Source organism: Elephas maximus, chromosome 14 (genome assembly GCF_024166365.1).
Source record: "Elephas maximus indicus isolate mEleMax1 chromosome 14, mEleMax1 primary haplotype, whole genome shotgun sequence".
Taxonomy (NCBI): domain Eukaryota; kingdom Metazoa; phylum Chordata; class Mammalia; order Proboscidea; family Elephantidae; genus Elephas; species Elephas maximus.
The window spans coordinates 25,167,778-25,188,323 of NC_064832.1; the positions used below are offsets into that span (position 1 = coordinate 25,167,778).

At 38.5% G+C, this 20,546-nt stretch overlaps 1 protein-coding gene across 8 annotated transcripts in view; it reads left to right on the top strand.

The window, feature by feature from the left end:
* NEK5 (NIMA related kinase 5) overlaps positions 1 to 20,546 on the top strand; it is a 167,343-nt gene that overhangs the window by 47,739 nt on the left and 99,058 nt on the right. For all 8 annotated transcript variants that reach the window (XM_049853314.1, XM_049853307.1, XM_049853308.1 and 5 more), the window contains exons 9-11: positions 15,717 to 15,917; positions 16,003 to 16,084; positions 17,479 to 17,612. In XM_049853314.1, the coding sequence (XP_049709271.1) occupies positions 15,717 to 15,917; positions 16,003 to 16,084; positions 17,479 to 17,612 (417 nt within the window). The remainder of the gene's footprint in view (positions 1 to 15,716; positions 15,918 to 16,002; positions 16,085 to 17,478; positions 17,613 to 20,546) is intronic.

Genomic DNA, 20,546 nt, shown 5'->3' on the forward strand with positions numbered 1-20,546 from the left:
ACCTTTCCTTGGACAAGTTGTGCTGGCTTCCCCAGTATTGTGTACTGTCTTACCCTTGACCAAAGTTACCACTTATCTATTATCTGTTTAGTGTTTTCTCCTCTCACCCCTCCCATCCCTCGAAACCATCAAAGATTGTTTCTTTTTGTGTGTAAACCTTTTCATGAGTTTTTAGAGTGTTGGTCTCACACAATATTTGTCCTTTTGTGATTGACTTATTTCACTCAGCGCAATGCCCTCCAGATTCACCCATGTTGTGAGAGGCTTTTCAGATTCATTGCTGTTTTTTATTGTTGCATATTATTTCATTGTTTATATGTACCATAGTTTGTTTATCCATTCATCTATTGGTGGGCATCTAGGTTGTTTCTATCTTTTTGCTATTGTGAACAAAGCTGCAATAAACATGGCTGTGCATATGTCTATTCATGCGATGGCTCTTGTTTCTCTAGGATATGTTGCTAGGAGTGGGATTACTGAATCATATGGTATTTCTATTTCTAGCTTTCTAAGGAAGCACCATGTTGTTTTCCAAAATGGTTGTACCATTCTGCATCCCCACCGGCAGTGCGTAAGAGTTCCAATCTCCCTGCAGCCTCTCCACCATTTATTTTCTGTTTTTTGATTCATGCCAGTAATGTCGGGGTGACATCCAGCTGTTAATCTTATTGAGGATCTCTTGTATATGATAAATTAGATCTCTCTTGCTGCTTTCAAGATTCTCTTTTGTCTTTTGATAGTTTGCCTATGATGTGTCTAGTTGTGGATCTCTTTGAATTTATTATACTTGGAGTGTGTTAAGCTTCTTGGATATGCAGACAAATGTTTATTTAAATCAAATTTGGAAAGTTTTCAGCCATTGTGTTTTTTTGTTCTTTTTTATTCTGTTGTTGAGAATATACATAGCAAAACATATGCCAACTCAGTAGTTTCTACATGTACAGTTCAGTGACATTAATTATATTCTTCAAGTTGTGCAACCATTCTCACCTTCCTTTTGTGAGTTGTTCCTCTCCTGTTGACATAAACTCACTACCCCCTAAGATTCCTGTCTAATCTTTCCAGTTGCTGTTGTCAGTTTGATCCCATATAGACAGTTCTTAAAAGAGCATAATGCTCAAAGCAAATATTTTTCACTACTTAAGCTAAACTATTGTTTAAAAAAAAACTATTTTTTTTTAAGCTAAACTATTGTTTAGTTTTAAGACGACTTTAAGAAGGGGACGTTTTTGTTTTAAGGTTTAAGGATTATCTTGGGGCAGTAGTTTCAGGGGTTCGTTCAGTCTCTGTGGCTCCAGAAATTCTGGAGTCCATGAGAATTTGAAATTCTCCTCTATATTTTCCCGCTTTTGATCAGGATTTTCTAGAATCTTTGAAGCCATTATGTTTTAAAATATTGTTTCTGCCCCTTTCTCTCTCTCCTTTCCCTCTGAAACTCCCACGATGTTTATGTTGGTGTGCTTAATGTTGTCGCATAGATCTCTGAGGTCCTGTTCATTTTTTAAAAAATTTTTATTGTGCTTTAAGTGAATGTTTACAAATCAAGTCAGTCTCTCATACAAAAATTTAAATACACATTGCTATATACTCCTAGTTTCTCTCCCCCTAATGAGACAGCACTTTCCTTCTCTCCACCCTGTATTTCCGTGTCCATTCAGCCAGCTTCTGTCCACCTCTGCCCGTCCGTCTCCCCTCCAGACAGGAGCTGCCCACATAGTCTCATGTGTCTACTTGATCCAAGAAGCTCACCTCACTCCTCACCAGAATCATTTTCTATCTTATACTCCAGTCCAATCTCCGTCTGAAGAGTTGGCTTTGGGAATGGTCCCTGTCATGGGCTAACAGAAGGCCTGGGGACCGTGGCCGCAGGGGTTCTTCTAGTTTGAGTAAGACCATTAAGTCTGGTCTTTTTACGAGAATTTGAGGTCTACATCCCACTGCTCTCCTGCTCCTTCAGGGAATCTCTGTTGTGATCCCTGTCATGGCAGTCATCGGTTGTAGCCAGCACTATCTAGTTCTTCTGGTCTCAGGCTGATGTAGTCTCTGATTTATGTGGTCCATTCTTACTCGTGAGCTCATACTTAACTTGTGTCTTTGGTGTTCTTCATTGTCCTTTGCTCCAGGAAGGTTGAGACCAATTGATGCATCTTAGATGGGTGCTTGCTAGCGTTTAAGACCCTAGACGGCACTCTCCAAAGTTGGATGCAAAATGTTTCCTTAATAGATTTTATTATGCCAGTTGACCTAGATGTCCCCCGAAACCATGGTCCCCAAACCCCCACCCCTGCTATGCTGGCCTTCGAAGTGTTCAGTTTATTCAGGAAACTTCTTTGCTTTTGGTTTAGTCCAAATGTGCTGACCTCTCCTGTATTGTGTGTTGTCTTTCCCTTCACCTGAAATAGTTTTTATCTATTATCTAATTAATGAAAACCTCTCTTGCTTCCTTGCTCCATGCTCTTATAACCATCAAAGAATATTTTCTTCTCTGTATAAACTGTTTTTGAGTTCTTATGGTAGTGATCTCATACAATATTTGTCCTTTTCCAACTGACTAATTTCACTCAGCATAATGCCTTCCAGGTTCCTCCATGTTATGAAACATTTCACAGATTCATCATTGTTCTTTATCGATGAGTAGTATCCCATTGTGTGAATATACCGTAATTTATTTATCCATTCACCTGTTGATGGGCACCTCGGTTGCTTCCATCTTTTTGTTATCGTAAACAGTGCTGCAATAAACATGGCTGTGCATATATCTGTTCATGTAAAGGCTCTTATTTCTCTTGGATATATTCCAAAGAGTGGGAATGCTGGATTGTATGGTAGTTCTATTTCTAGTTTTTTAAGGAAGCTCCAAATCGATTTCCAAAGTGGTTGTACCATTTTACCTTCCCGCCAGCAGTGTATAGGTGTTCCAGTCTCTCCACAACCTCTCCAACATTAATTATTTTGTTTTTTGGATTAATGCCAGCCTTGTTGGAGTGAGATGGAATCTCATCGTACTTTTGATTTGCATTTCTCTAATGGCTAATGACTGTGAGCGTTTCCTCATGTGTCTGTTAGCTACCTGAATGTCGTCTTTTGTGAAGTGCTTGTTCATATCCTTTGCCCATTTTTTAATTGGGTTATTTGTCTTTTTGTAGTTGAGTTTTTGTAGTATCATGTAGATTTTAGAGATCAAACGCTGATTGGAAATGTCATACCTAAAAACTTTTTCCCAGTCTATAAGTGATCTTTTTACTTTTTTGGTGAAGTCTTTGGATGAGCATAAATGTTTGATTTTTAGGAGCTCCCAGTTATCTAGCTTCTCTTCTGCATTGTTAGTAATGTTTTGTATGCTGCTTATGCCAGGTATTAGGGCTCCTAGCAATGTCGCTAATTTTACTTCCATGATCTTTATCATTTTAGATTTTTATATTTCGGTCTTTGATCCATTTTGAGTTAGTTTTTGTGCATGGTGTGAGGTATGGGTGTTATTTAATTTTTTTTTGCAGTGTAGTGGAATCCAACTGATTTTTTTTGGTGTAGAGGAATCCAACTGATTTTTGTATGTTTGTCTTGTATCCCGATACTCTACTGAACTCTTCTATTAGTTTCAGTATTTTTCTTTAGGGTTTTCTGTGTATAAGATCATGTCATCTGCAAAAAGACATACTTTACTTCTTTCTTGCCAATCTGGATGCCCTTTATGTCTTTATCTAGCCTAATTGCTCTGGCTAGGACCTTCAGCACAATTTTGAATAAGAGTGATGATAAAGGCCATCCTTGTCTGTTGTCCGTTCTCAAGGGGAATGCTTTCAGACACTCTCCATTTAGGATAATGTTGGCTTTGCATAAATGCCCTTTATTATGTTGAGGAATTTCCCTTTCATTCCTATTTTGCTGAGAGTCTTTACTGTGAATGGGTATTGGACTTTGTCACATGCCTTTTCTGCAACAATTGATAAAATCATGTGATTCTTGTCTTTTGTTTTATTTATGTGATGGATTACATTGATTGTTTTTCTAAGGTTGAACCATCCCTGCATACCTGGTATGAATCCTACTTGGTCATGGTGAATTATTTTTTTGATATGTTGTTGAATTCTATTGGCTAGAATTCTGTTGAGGATTTTTGCATCTAAGTTCATGAGAGACATAGGTCTGTAATTTTCTTTTTTTGTGCTGTCTTTGCCTGGGTGTGGTATCAGGGATATGGTGGCTTCATAGAATGAATTTGGGAGTATTCCGTCCTTTTCTATGCTGTGAAGTACCTTTAGTAGTAGTGGCATTAACTCTTCTCTGAAAGTTTGGTAGAACTCTGCAGTGAAGCTGTCCGGGCCAGGGCTTTTTTTTTGTTGTTGGGAGTTTTTTTTTTTTTTTTTACCTCTTCGATCTCTTCTTTTGTTGTGGGTTTGTTTAGTTGTTCTACCTCTGTTAATGTTAGTTTAGGTCAGTAGTGTGTTTCTAGAAATTCATCCATTTCTTCTAGGTTCTCGAATTTGGTAGAGTACAATGTTTCATAGTAATCTGATATGATTCTTTTAATTTCAGTTGGTTCTGTTGTGATATCACCCGTTTCATTTCTTATTTAGGTTATTTGCTTCCTCTCCTGTTTTTCTTTTGTCAGTTTGGCCAATGGTTTATCAATTTTGTTAATTTTTTCAAAGAACCAGCTTTTGGTCTTGTTAATTCTTTCAATTGTTTTTCTGTTCTCTACTTCATTTAATTCTGCTCTAATTTTTATTATTTGCTTTCTTCTGGTGCCTGAGGGTTCTTTTGTTGCTTTCTTTCTATTTGTTCAAGTCGTAGGGATAATTCTTTGATTTTGGTCCTTTCTTCCTTTTGGATGTCTGCGTTTATTGATATAAATTGACCTCCGAGCACTTCTTTAGCGCTGTCCCAAAGGTTCTGATTGGAAGTGTTTTCATTCTCACTGGATTCTATGAATTTCTTTATTCTATCCTTAATGTCTTCTGTAACCCAGTTGTTTTTGAGCAGGATATTGTTCAGTTTCCAGGTTGTTTATTTCTTTTCCCTGCTTTTTCTGTTATTTATTTCTACCTTATGGCCTTATGGTCAGAGAAGATGCCTTGTAAGATTTCTATGTTTTAGATTCTGTTAAGGCTTGCTTTATGGCCTAATATGTGGTCTATTCTAGGGAATGTTCCATATGCGCTAGAAAAGAAAGTACAGTTGGTTGCTGTTGGGTGGAGTGTTCTGTATATGTCTGTGAGGTCAAGTTAGTTGATTGTGGCATTTAGATCTTCCGTGCCTTTATTTAGCTTCTTTCTGGGTGTCCTGTCCTTCACTGAAAGTGGTGTGTTGAAGTCTCCTACTATTATTGTGGAGCTGTCTATCTCACTTTTCAATGCTGTTAGAGTTTGTTTTATGTATCTTGCAGCCTTGTCATTGAGTGCATAAATATTTAATATGGTTATATTCTCCTGGTATATTGTCCCTTTAATCATTATATAGTGTCTGTCCTTATCCTTTATGGTGGATTTAATTTTGAAGTCTATTTTGTCAGAAATTAATATTGCCACTCCTGCTCTTGTTTGAGGGTTGTTTGCTTGATATGTATTTTTTTTCCAGCCTTTAAGTTTTAGTTTGTTTGTGTCTCTAAATCTAAGGTGTCTCTTGTAGGCAGCATATAGACGTATCTTTTTTTTAAATCCATTCTGCCACTCTCTGTCTCTTTATTGGTGCATTTAGTCCAGTTACATTCCGTGTAGATATTGATAGGTATGAGTTTAGTGATGTCACTTTCATGTCTTATTTTGTCTGTTGTTGCCAGTTTCTTTTTCCCACTTAATTTTTTGTGCTGAGTAGTTATCTTTATGTATTGTTTTTCCTCTTATTCATTGTTGCTTATTTTGTCTTTGCTGAGTCTTTTATTTTTTCTTGTATTTTGTTTTGATGAGTAGGATTGTTAGTCTCCTTTGTGGTTACCTTAATATTTACCCCTATTTTTATGGGTTTAAACCTAACTTTTATTTCTTTATATTGCCTGGACTTCCTCTCCGTGTGAAAGATCTATGACTACATTTCTTAGTCCCTCTTTATTGTTTTAATGTTGTCTTCTCTTACATAATGATATCACTGTTTCCTATTTTGAGCATTTTTTATCTTGATTTGTTTTTGTGATTTCTCTGTCTGGGTTGACATCTGGCTGTTCTGTCCTGTGTTGTAGTCTTGGGTTGGTATCTGATACTATTGATTTTCTAGCCAGAGAATGCCCTTTAGTATTACTTGTAGTTTTGGTTTGGTTTTTATGAATTCTTTAAACTTCTGCTTATCTAAAAATGTCCTAATCACCTTCATATTTGAGAGACAGTTTTGCTGGATATATGATTCTTGGCTGGGATTTTTTACCTTCAATGCTTTATATAAGTCATCCCATTGCCTTCTTGCCTGAATGGTTTCTGCCGAGTAGTCTGAGCTTATTCTTATTGTCTCTCCTTTGTAAGTGACTTTTTGTTTATCTCTAGCCCCTCTTAAAATTCTCTCTTTACCTTTGGATTTGTCAAGTTTGGTTATAATATGTCTTGTTGACTTTCTTTTGAGATCTATCTTATGCTGAGTTCAATGAACATCTTGGATAGATATCTTCTCATCTTTCACGATATTAGGGAAGTTTTCTGCCAACAAATCTTTGACAATTATCTCTGTATTTTCTGTTATCCCTCCCTGTTCTGGTACTCCAATCACTCGTAGGTTATTTCTCTTGATAGAGTCCCACATGAATCTTAAGGTTTGTTCATTTTTTTAAATTCTTTTTTCTGATTTTCTTTGGAATGTATTGGTGCCAAATGTTTTATCTTTAATCTCACTAATTTTGCCTTCCACTTCCTCAGATTCTGCTTCTCTGACTTTCTATTGAGTTGTCTAATTCTGTAATTTTATTGTTAATCTTCTGAATTTCTGATTGCTGTCTCTCTATGGATTCTTGCACGTTATTAAAATTTTCATTATCTTCTTGAATAATCTTTTTAATTTCTGCAACTGCCTTATCTGTGTGTTCCTTGGCTTGTTCTGCACTTTGCCTGATTTCGTTCCTGATGTCTTGAAGAGTTTTGTATATTGACCGTTTGTATTCTGTTTGGTAATTCCAGGACACATGTTCATCTGGGAGAGTCCTTCATTCTTTGTTTTGGGAGTTTGTTGAAGCAATCATGGTCTACTTCTTTATGTGATTTGATATCAACTGTTTTCTCTGAGCCATCTATAAGTTATTGTGATAATTTATGTTTGGTCACTGTGTCCTATATTCTTGTTTTGTTTTGTTTCAATGTACCCAAATAGGCTACTAGAGTGAGCTAATTTGATTATTGGAGCCTTCAAAGCACTAATGTCCTGTTACCAGCTGGCTAGAGCCGTTCCCAGGTATATGAGCCTAGGAGTCCATTCACAATTCTTGTATAGATTCAGCTCAGGTATCGTGATAGTCGGTCATCTAGTGTGTGGTGTAGGCTCTCACCTCCCATCTTAGAGAAGCAGTGGTGATTGCTGTATGCACAGGTCTCTGGTAGCAGCAGGGTTTCACATTCTGAGGAAGGCAGGGTGCTGACAACCATTCCAAGAGTATCTGTGAGGAAAGTGCATCCCTGTTCCCTAGAGCGGACAGGTGGGTGAGTTCTACAGCTGGGCTATGGGCACACAATGGTTCTGGTTGTAAGGACTGAAAAAAAAAAAAAAATTTTTTTTTTTTTTAGGACTGGAGGCACTATTTATCCTTGAACCCCTGTTGCAGGTGGCTAGGTGATGTGGGTGGAGCCACCAGTCCTTAGCCCCTGATGTGGGTAGGTGAGGACTGTGTTTAATAGGCAGAGTGGTGTCAAGCATCAAATACCCACCTCTCCACTGCACAGCTGAAACAGTTGCAGTCTGCCAACAAGGGCTTAGTTTCCTGAAATGAGCCCATACAGCTCTATGCAGGGGTAAAAGATACTCAAAGTCCACGCAGTATTTGTACCTGGACAGGAGCTGCTTTTGCGTTGAGCTCCCCAGCTTAGTGGAGCTGGCAGATTATCTTTTTCCCCAGTTGTGAATTTATTCCTTCTCCAAGGCTGGGAGAGTGGCTCAGGATGTGCAGCAGGGCCTATCTCAGGCCCAGGGAAATTGGCAGCTACTGAAGCTGGCTTGGGAGCTGGGGGCACAGTAAAATAAACGTAAGTACTTAGCTTTTGCTGAGAGCACCGTTCTTTTCTGGTTCCGGAAGTGTGAGTACGCTGTGTGGCTCACTGTCTCTCCCTGGGAAAACCATGTCTGCAATGCTACCACCAGCCCCGCCAGTTGCTCCAGGGAGTGGTGCCTGAGGGTTCCCAGTGATTCAGCTCTGATGACTCCTCAGTGCTTCTGAATTGTCTCTCTCTCCCCCTGCCGCTCAGTCCTTTTTCTACCTTTGCCTTTTATGTTTAGGGCTCCTAGCTTGTCATATATATAATTGTTTCACTTGTGTTTTCGGGTCTTTGTTGAAAGAGGGATCACTGGAAGTCTGGCTACTCCGCCATCTTGGCCCTGCCTCCTTGTTCATTATTCTTCATTCTTTTTTCTTTCTGTTACTCATATTGTAAAATCTGAAATTACTGGTCTTCAGATTCACTGATTTCTTTTTTTCTATTTGGTTCTTTTTTATAATTTTCATCTTTATTGATATTTTCAATGTGGTGAGACATCATTCTCATACTTTCCTGTAGTTTTTTAGGTAATTCTTTGAACATACTTAAAATAGTTGATTTAAAGTCTTTTTCCAGTAAGTCCAATGTCTGACCTTCTTTAGGGGCAGTTTCTAGTGATTCCTTTTTACCAATGTATAGGTCATACTTTCTTGTTTATTTGAATGTCTCCAAAGTATTTTATTGAAAACTGGGCATTTAAAATAATATAATGTGACACAACTAGAAATCAGATCTCTCCCCGCCATCTCCACGGCTTAACATTGTTATTATTATTGTTTTTTAATATGTTTGTTTTGTTACTTTCCGGAAGTAATTCTGTAAAGTCTTGTCTTAGTTATCCAGTGGTGCTATGAAAGAAATGCCACAAGTGGATGGCTTTAACAAACAGAAATTTATTCTGTCACAGCTTAGGAGGCTAGAAATCTGAATTCAGGGCACCAGTTCCAGGGGAAGGCTTTCTGTCTGTGTCAGCTATGGGGGAAGGTCCTTGTCATCTTGCCCTGGTCTAGGAGCTTCTCAGTGCAAGGACCTTGGGTCCAAAGGACACACTCCACTCCCACCTCTTCTTTCTTAATGGTATGAGGCCCCTTCTCCTCCCTGTTTGATTGTCTCTTTTATATCTCAAAAGAGATTGATTCAAGATATAACCTAATCCTGTAGATTGTGTCCGCCTCATTAACAAAACATAGCATTCCACCTTTTGGCCCCCCCAAATTCATGTTCCTGCCACATGTAAAACATGTGAATACCCAGTCATATCATCCTAAAAGTCTTAAATCAATTCCAAGTGCAAATTTCATCCTGGGACAAAATTCCTCTTCATCTGTGAAACGTAGAATACAAGTTATCTGCTTACAAAGTACAACGGTGGAACAGCCACAAGCTAGACATTTCCATTACAAATGGGAGAAATTGGAGGGAAAGAAAGGATAACAGGCACCAAGCAAATCAGCAGAATACATTGCATTAGCTCTCAAGGCTTGAAATTAATTCCCTGTTCTCTGAGACCATTTAGGCAATGGCCCTGGCCTCCAGACTCTGGGTGTTCGTCATAGTCTCTGGATTCTGGGTGGAGGCCTGTCAGCCCTGGGCTTCAGCTCCTCCTTCTAGGCCCACTGGAATGGCAACTCTGCTTCCTTGGCTTTGGGTGGCCCCATTCTCCTTGTCCATCTGAGTGGCGACCCCACCCCCTTGGCCCAGCAGTTCTTATCTTCTGCCTCTTGGGCATGGCAGCCCAGTCCCCTCAGCTTTGGATGTCAGATCCAGCCCCATCCCGCTGGCACTTGTCAATGGCAGTTCCACACTCTGGAACTGAGTTAGTGAAGATCTGACTTTTTGAAACCTAGGAGGTTGTGGCTCTACCCTTTGAGAACCAGCAGGCTGTGGTTCTATTCTTTGAGACCCCAGAGGTTGTGGACCTGCCCTTTGAGACTGAGGAAGCTCTGCTTCCTGTGTTCCTTGTCTCTTCAGCTTCTGCTTCCTTGTTCCTTGGCCTCTTGGCTCCTCAGCCCCTCGAGCCTCTTGGGCTGACCTGGCCTCTCCCAAGCTCAGGCAAGTGTTACAAAGTGATTTAGCTCTATTGGTAAGTGCCCAGAAGTACCCTACTCTGCCAGAAAGCCCCCTGCCTGAAGGCACTCAGCTCTCTAGCTCCGTGGGTCATCTCCCACACCATCTTGCACCAGTCTCCTGGTTCTGCTACTATCATTTCTCCGCTGCTGCTTCTTGCCATCTACACCATCTCCAGTGTTACAGCTCTGCTCACTTCCTTCTGAGTCCTCTCCAGAATTGCCTTTGATGTCCATAATTCCACCAACAGTCTCTTCAAGGCAATCTAGGCTTTTACTATTAGGCACCTTAAAACTCTTCCAGCCTGTACCCATTCACAGTTTCAAGATTGCTTTCACATTTCAAGTATCTGTTAGTGTAGCACCCCACTCTCCTGGTACTAAATTCTGTCTTAGTTATCTAGTGCTGCTATAACAGAACTACCACAAGTGGATGGCTTTAACAAATAGAAATGTATTCTTTCATAGTTTAGGAGGCTAGAAGTCTGAATTTAGGGTGCCAGCTCCTGGGGAGAGTTTTCTGTCTCTGTCAGCTCTGGGGGAAGGTCCCTATAACCAATCTTCCCCTCGTCTAGGAGCTTCTCAGCACAGGGACCCTGGATCCAAAGGATGCACTCCACTCCTGACTCTTCTTTGTTGGTGTTATGAGGTCCCTCCTCCTCTCTGCTCACTTCTCTTTTTTATATCTCAAAAGAGATTGACTCAAGATACAACCTAATCCTGTAGATTGAGTTCTGCCTCATTAACATAACTGCCTCTAACCCTGCCTCATTAATATCATAGAGGTTTGCATTTACAACACGTAGGATAATCACATCAGATCACAAAATGGAGGACAACCACACAATACTGGGAATCATGCCCTAGCTAAGTTGACACACATTTGAGGGGGACACAATTCAACCCATTACAAGTCTGTATGTTTTGTTACCGTGGCCACTGAAATCTCTGCTCAATAAGCTTAAGTGGTCAGGAAATGATTAGACTGAGATTTTATTTAATGCCTGCAACCAAAAGGTCTCCCAGCTTTTGTGGAGTGGCTCTGTTTGTGTGTTGTGACATACATTCAGTGCTCAGGCAGGCAGTTTACAACTCTGCCTTAGCCTATATGCACAGAACCTCAAGGTTAGGCAGAGGTGGACACTTAGGACCTTCTCAGGGGTTTTCTGGGCATGCACACAGTCCTGAAAATGTACATGGCCTCCTAGATTCCCAGGAATATGTTGGAGACATATGGTATTTCTAACCTTCACGACAAACCTCCAAGATTTGCATCATTATTATTTTCATTTATTTATTTTGCATAGTAGCTCAGGACCCTTTTCTTCAAATGAGCATTTTACATAAATAGCTTTTAATAAGATTTTAGAAATTCACAACATTTTTAAATTGAATATTGTTTTGGACTGCTGATCATGTAACTACTATCCGTGGAAGTAATTGAGTTTAGAGGATTTCTTTTCATATTTTAACTTATTTAGGCTTTTTATTTATTAGGTGATACATTTTAATGTTCTACATAGGTTCTTCTTTTTTTTTTTTTTTTGATGCTTCATTCTTTTTTATTTCTGTATGTATCTCCTAAGGTAATGAGCATTTTCATACATAGCCACAGTACCATTATTACAGCTAAGAAATTTAATGATCATTTCATAGTATCATCTAATATATGATCCAAAGCCAAGTTCCTCCAGTTGTCCTAAAATTGTGTCATATGATTTTTCCCTAATCCAAAATCTGATCAAGGTTCCAGGTTTGTTCTTTATGTCCCTTTAGACTAGTGAAATAGTCTCCCTGCCTTTGTTTTTAAGTAGTTTTACTGAGATATAATTGATAAAAAAATAAACTGCACATATTTAAAGGGTACAGTTTGACAAGTTTTGACATGTGTACACACCTATGAAACCATTGGTACAATCAAGATATTTAATGTATGTATCACCTCAAATAGTTTCCTTGTGTCCCATTGTAATTCCTCCTCACCTCCCCTAACCACAAGCAACCACTGATCTACTTTTCATCACTGTGAATTAGTTTGCATTTCTTTTTTTAAATTCATATAAATGGAATCATACAGTATGTACTCTTTTCTGTCTGGCTTCTTTCACGCAGCATAATTATTTTGAAATTCATATGTGTGGTTGTATATATCAATATCATTTCTTTTTATTGTTGAGTGGTATTCCATTGTATGGATATACCCCAATTTGTTCATCCACCCTACACAGATTCTCAATAAAAGCTGTTGGTTTTGCCCATGTTCACTATGGAAACACATAATGTGAATGTTGTTAAAAGCTTTTGAGCAGAGAAAGTATATGTAACGTGCACTAACGTAATTTTTAAGTACAAATATATATCAAAATATAAACCGTGTATTCCCTTTGACCTATCAACCCCAACTCTGTAAATTTATCCTAATGAAATAGCTGGAAGAGATCGGTGCACAAAGATGTTCACTGCAGTGTGGATGTAATGAGGAAAATGGGAAACAACGTAAGCATGCATCCGTACAGAAATGTTTTGGTATACTGTGATAGATATATATAATAGACTAAGAATTATGATAAATGTGTAAAAAAATGATAAATAGATATGTATTAATTGCAGTGAAAAGATGCTCATAACATGTTCAGGAAAATTAGGCCACAAAACATTAATATTATGGCTTATTTCTATAAAATGGTATGTTGTTGTTGTTAGGTGCTGTCGAATCATCTCTGACTGATAGCAACCCTATAGGACAGAGTAGAACTGCCCAGTAGGGTTTCCAAGGAGCAGCTGGTGGATTTAAACTGTTGACCTTTTGGTTAGCAGCTGAGCTCTTAACCGCTACACCATGAGGGTTCCATAAAATAGTATAGCTTTGTATATATATGCAGTGAGAGTTATCTGAAAGGCTGTTTACCAAAATATTAATAGTAATTATGTCTACGTAGTAGGATTTAGAGGTGACTTTTTTCTTTCTTTTTTGTACTTTACTATTTTTACTTTTTACAATGAGTGTGTGTCTGTTTATAAAACAATAAAGCTATTTTAAAAATAATTCTGATGATACTGCATTCAATGATAGTATGTTACCATCTTATTTTTTTAAACAAAGCGCTATAAGCAGGGTTGGTGGTTAGTTGGTGGACACCAGTGTACACTCTATTTGGTCAGTATCTATGCTGTACAAGTTATTGAATATTACCCTCAGGGTAGAGCATAAGAGTCAAGAACATAGACCGTGGAATCACATTGCTTGGGTTCAAATTTGAGTTCCACCATTTACTAGATATGTGACATTGGGCAAGTTGTTTGTTCTCTCCATGTCTTAGTTTTCCCATCTCTACATATGGGAATAATTACAGTATCTATTACCTACTTTATAGATTCCTGGTGGATTAAATGATATAGGCATATAATGTCCTTACTGTAGAATCTAGCACGTAATAACTCAATAAATGTTAGTTATTGTGTTGGGAGTACCCAAGATGACCCCCAGTTTTGATGATTTGGTAGGAGGAATCACCAGACTCAAATGTGCTTCGGCAATGGTTTATTACAGTGAAAGAACGCAAAGCAAATCAGCGAAGATAATAGGGTGAAGACCGTAGGAAACCAGGTGCAAGCTTCCAAGAGTCCTCTCCCAGTGAAGTTACACACCAAATCAAAAACCCACTGCCATTGAGTTGGTTCCAGCTCATAGTGATCCCATAGTACATAGTAGAATTGTCCCATAGGGTTTCCAAGGCTGTAATCTTTACAGAAGCAAACTGCCACATTTTTCTCCCACGGAGCAGCTAGTAGGTTCGAACTGCCAAACTTTTGGTTAGCAGCTGAGTGCTGTAACCACTGCACCACTGGGGCGCTTGGAATTACACAAGACATGCTTAATTCCTTCAGCAACAAGTTGTAACAACCTGTGTAAAATGTCACCTACCAAGGAAACTCATTAGAGACCCAGTACCCAGGATTTTTACTGGGGGTTAGTCACATAGGCGCTTTGCCTGGCAAATATCAAAGTTCCAGACTTCCAGAAGGAAAGCAGGCATTCAGCATAAGCAATATTGTTTGCACAAATAGCTTAGGCACAGAGAGCCACTCTTATCATTTGGGAGTGGTGGGAACTTTCCTGAAATCTAGGTTCCTCGGCATTAGCCGAGTGCCAACATTGCAAACAGGCCCTTCTAAGGATACTGTCTGCTATGCTAACTCTTTTCTGCACAGCTGTCATTGTAATCATCATTGTCATTGTATTAGTCATCTAATGCTGCTATAACAGAAATACCACAAGTGAATGGCTTCAAAAAAACAGAAGTTTATTCTCTCACAGTCAGTAGGCCAGAAGTCAAAATTCAGGGTTAGAGCTCCAGGGGAAGGCTTTCTCTCTCTGTCAACTCTGGAGGAAGGTCCTTGTTATCAATCTTCCCCAGCTGAGGAGCTTCTCAGCATAGGGACCCCAGGTTCAAAGGACGTGCTGTTCTCCTGGCTCTTGTTTCTTGGTGGTATGAGTTCCCCCTGTCTCTCTGCTCACTTCTCTCTTTTATATCTCAGAAGAGATTGGCTCAAGACACAATCCAATCTTGTAGAATGAGTCCTGCCTCATTAACATAACTGCTGCTAATCCCATCTCATCAACATCATAGAGACAGGATTTACAGCACACAGGAAAATCACATCAGATGACAAAATGGTGGAGAGTCACAATACTGGGAATCATGGCCTAGCCAAGTCGACAGATATTTTGGGGGGACACAGTTCAACCCAGGATAGTCATCATCATAACTATTATCACAGGTCACACAGCTAGTAAATGCCTGACCAAAACCCATACCTTTACAGCCACACCATGCTGCTGAACCTTATTAATACGTGTAAATAGCTGATGGTTTCATACGATAGAAGATTATTTGGTCTATGAAGAGATTTTGAGGGAATGCTTGTATTAGTGAGAAAAGCAAGATGTAAAATTTCATATCATTATGACTGCAACTCTATAAAAGAAGCATTATTTTAAAAAATACTTGGAGGAAATATACCTCTGAGTGGTGAAATTTTATGTATTTTTCCTGTTTATGGCTTCTTATACTTGCCAATTTTTATAATGAATAACTATTGTTTTGATAATAAAATTTAAAAGTAAAAAGAACTTTGTTCTATGTAACATGGCATCTTGTTGAATAACTGCCTGTAACCAAAAAAACCAAACCCATTGCCATGGAGTCGATTCCGACTCTTAGTGAACCTATAGGACAGAGTAGAATTGCCCTATAGGATTTCCAAGGAGTGGCTGGTGAATTTACTGCCAGCCTTCTGATTAGCAGCTGTACGCTTAACCGTTGTGCCATCATGTCGATATCATTAGTTTATAAAAACAATTTAGTGTGGACCGCAGGTGCTTCTAACAGAAGCTTAAAGACATTGTTTTGCTTCTTGATACATTCATTACTTTAAATACTAGTATAATTTTCTCTGAGGGTATCATTATTCCTTGTCCTTTCAGTTTGAAGGAAATAGCTTACACCAGCTGGTTCTGAAGATTTGTCAAGCACATTTTGCCCCAATATCTCCAAGGTTTTCCCGTGACCTGCAGTCTTTGATATCTCAGCTATTTAAAGTGTCTCCCCGAGATCGACCATCTATTAATTCCATTTTGAAAAGGCCCTTTTTAGAGAATCTCATTGCCAAATACTTGGCTCCTGAGGTGAGTTCTGAGGTGACTCTGTTTAGATTTTGACAGAGATTTTGGTTATCAGGTTCTTGATAGTGACACGTAATTTCTGTTTTAGGTCATACGGGAAGAATTCAGTCATGTGCTCATTCACAGAGCATACTCTTCAGCTTCACAACCTCCTGGGAAGGTGGTGCAGGGTAAGAATTACTTAACTATGCAGCCAAAAGGTATTTATTACACGTCTCACACAGTGAGTTATGACTGATGACATTAGTTGGAAAATTCTACTAAATATAATGAACACGGACATTTAAAAATATGAGCAATATAAGTAGGAGAAAAATATCTTGTCAAATGGTAAGTAATTGGGAGAATTTGAGAAGTTGTGTATCTAGCTTATGCATGACCTAGAGGAGTCATCTCCACTCTTGTCCTCAGTCAGGAGACTTCATGAAGCAGTAGACGTGCTGGTAAAAGAGATGCTTGAAGAGGCAGAATCCAGACTTAGCTTTAGCACAAGGAAGGGACAGAGAGTGGGAGAAGGTTCACATACAGACTCCGTAGCTTGTTTCTGGGAGATAGAGGGTGACTGGAGACTAAGAATTCTCTGGCAAAGGCCTCTTGGCAACCCGCTGAAGCTGAGGTCAGGATCTTGGAGGTAATCAGTAACAGTGTGACCCTCAAAAAAACAGGTAATGATAAGCAGAGAAAACAGTTTTACTGGGGGTGTCAGGAATCAACTGATGAAAGTACTGCAAGTGTTGTGTGTGTGTGTGTGTGTGTGTGTGTGTGTGTGTAAGTAAGAGAAAGACAGAGAGAGAGAGATTAAGGAAAATTTTTTCCTAGGCCGGGTGATAGCTGCTGAAAGAAAGAGAAAATTACTAATTCAGTAAGATCCTGTGAAAGGAAGAGCAGCAGGAGGTAGCAATAAAGGACTTAAAGGACCAGGAGGAGTAGAAAATCACTCCACAAAATCAGTGATAGGGAGAGTTCTCTACTGTGATGGAGAAACTAAAACTGAGGAAAGTTATAGAGGGAAAATGAGCCTCTTTGTCATGTTTAATTTGATTTGGCATTGCTGTCTATGAGCGTAGATGGAGGATGTTTAGAAAGTGGGTAAGTAGACGATGAGAGAAAGAACATTACTCAATTCCTAATAGAGGAAAGATGGGAAGACAAGAGAACATTCTGACAAAGACAAACATGTTTAACCACCTACACATAAAAGAAGCAATACGATGTGAATGGTGTGACCTGTTAACTCGAGCTCTGATGACTGCATTTAATCACTTGGGCCATTACTCTATACATATCTTTTCTGTAAATGTTAAGATTAATTCCTAAATTTTTTTGAAAGTAGTTGTATATGTTACCAGGAATATATAAAGGAAAAAAATGGTTTTCTCTAATCAAGAAAATGCATAGTAATTTTCCGCCAGCACTTCTCTCACTGGGCATAAATATCTCTGATGAAAAAAAAGTGAACTTAATGTGCTATGAAATGTAGCTTATGTTCATACTCTTACAAGTATCAGTATTAAAGGTGAGGGAGTTTTTAAAAATTGAAGTTGTTTTATTTTGATTAAATGAGATTCTAAAGTACAGAAAGTGAGACTCCAAGGAAAGTGCCAACCAAGACCAAGGATATCAGTGCCAGTAAAAAGAAAGGACACATTACCTGGAAATGAATGGAGACCACCAGCTGGAGTCCAGAAGCCTCCATCTGTAAGTTGTACTAAACCCTCCCTCTGGGTCTTTAGCATGTGTTTCCCTGGGTGGCGCAAGTGGTTAACGTGCTCTCTGCTAACCAAAAGTTTGGAAGTTCGAGTCTACGCAGAGGCACCTGGGAAGAAAGGCCTGGTGATCTGCTTCCAAATAGCAGCCAATGAAAACCCTATGGAGCACAGTTCTACTGTGACACACATGGGGTCGCCCTACGGCAGCTGGTTTGGTTTTTTGGTTTATATTCTATCAGACCTACCTGCACATGTTTATTAATTTGTGGTTCACTGATTTTGTATTTATCAAAAGTCATTTATTACTGGCACAGAAGTGGTACTTTATTGGGCAACTTCTAGTTGTTCTATTTTTAAAATCATTACTATTTCCTTACAGGTATTCTGTACATTAGTTTTATTATTTATTTTACCTTTTTATAACTATAAGTCTTCTTTCGTTGTTGTTGGGTGCTGTGGAGTTGATTCCGGCTCATAGTGGCCCCATGTCACAGAGTAGAGCTGCCCCACGTGGTTTTCTAGACTGTAATCTTTAGGGGAGCAGATCACCAGGTCTGCCTCCCAAGGAACTGCTAGGCAGGTTCAAACCGCCAACCTTTTGGTTAGCAGCTGAGGACTTAACTGTTGTACCACCAGGGCTCCTTTGAAAGTCTTCTAGGTTCTTTAAATAAATAAGGCTTTTCTATGTAGACAAGTGAGCGGCCAGCAGCAAAGACACTGCACTTACACACCCTTAGTTCTCAAGGGTTATGTGTGATTCAGAAGTTTCCTTATATAGTAATTGGTCTTTTCCTAGGGATTCTTCATGCTTAGGTATTTTAATCCACTCCAGCAGGATGCTGCATCTTTTAGTTCATGCTAATGAAATACTTCTAGTATATAAAGTGTCTATTGATTTTTAATTGAAGAATTGTATTTTTAAGGAAGGCACATGGTATAATTAGAGAACCATGTGGAAGTGCAGTTACTAAGTGTTCTTTCGATATACAGACATTTTAGAAAATGCGTTGGCATATAGTTTTTGAAACTATTAAGTTTTTGAAACTATTGGTTGAATTATTGCCCTTTATTTGATAAAATGAGGTTTAACTTTTTGAAAGAAATAAGGAAAGTATGTTGTGATTCAGAATAATCTGCAGCAGGCCTACAGGGGGGAGCAAAGACCTAAAAGATGAGAAAAAAAAAAAAAAAGATGAGAGGGTGGATTAACTTAGAAGAACTGTTGAGCAAGCTGACATGTTTCCTAATCCTTTGAAAAACTTTTGCTAGTGCAATGAAATAAATGGGTTTCCAGAGAGCCCCTCTGATGTTCCCATTATCATTTGGAATTTTAGGGAACTTCTAAAGAAGCTGTTTATTTCCTTCCAATACTTTTCTCTATTTCAAACTATATTTCAACGAGTAAGTAGTGGCTGCTTCCTTTTGGGTTGTATAAAGGTAAGATTGTAAAACTGAGAAAACTACTTCACACTTTAAAAGATTTTAAAAATAGATATGTAATTCATGTTTAGACTAATAAACCAAATTTTGTACATTTATTTTAATGTTTAAATAGAACTATGTGAAAGTGCCATTTTTAATGTTAAAGATTGAATATCTGCAATTTCATATGGTACAGTCTAACATATATATAAACCGCACACCATTATGTGAAAAAGAATATTACTTGAACAAAGACTATATGAATGAATATTCATTATGTGAACAAAGAGTGTAGCCTGTCACTTCATTGTGAAGAAATTTTAGTTTTAACAATTTATTTGGATATTCATATTCCCAAGTACTAGTTCCTATGTCTTTCAAGTGGTTTGACCATTTTCTCTTTTATGATCAACTGTTAAGCAGTCAAAGTTGTCACATTTAATGTTAAATTGAGCCTTCTTTGCTATTTAGCAAGAACAACAAGAGTTTGACTGGTTTTCATAACTGACTCTTGTCATCTAGCTCAGTGGCCACTACCCAGCTCTACTAATGTACTGTTTTTGTTGTTGTTGTTTGTTTTTAATTGTTTTTATTGTGGTAAAAATACTGTGGAAAAACATTTTCCAGGACTTTTTTACATGTAGGATTCAATGACGTTAATAGCATTCATCATGTTGTGCAACTGTAACCACTATCCTTTTCCAGATTATTCTACCACCATTAACAGAGACTCAGATTAAGATTCCTCAAACTAAGATTCCTCCTCTCCCCCTCCCTCTCATCCCTGGTAACCACTAATAAACTTTTGTGTCTAACTGCTGACATACTTTTGTCTCTGGTTCTCCTCTTCTGTTTGGGGAGGGAGGTAAGGTATGGCCACTGTAGATTGGGATGGTAATATGCCTGTCACAGCTGTTAAATGACCTTCCCTTTGTTTTCTCTGGAAGAATGACTCTGAATGACTCAGTATCTTCTTGAAGTCATGATGCCATTTTGCATTTAGTCAATTTATCGGGAACTAAAAATGTTGCAAATCCTCAAATTTGTGAATTGCACAATAGTATTTATTCTCTCATGAAGTGCAGTGAGGTATAAATAACTTTACGAAAGATAAAAAATACTGCTGAGTTTAGTTTCAGATCTTGGGTTGACAAGGCATATTTAATAGTTAAGTGTTTTTCACATACTAGCATTGAATTATGTGTGATTCACACCGAAACCTTAGTAAATAAACTACTGTATTACAGCACTTAAATGACAGTATTACAGGACTTAAACAACTGTGTTGCAGTACTTAAATGTTATACAGTACTTGGAGGACTGTGTCACAGTACTTAGACAGCTGTGTCACAGGACTTAGATGACTGTGTCACAGTACTTAGACAGCTGTGTCACAGGACTTAGATGACTGTGTCACAGGACTTAGACAACTATGTCACAGTACTTAGATGGCTGTGTCACAGGACTTAGATGACTATCACAGGACTTAGACGACTATATC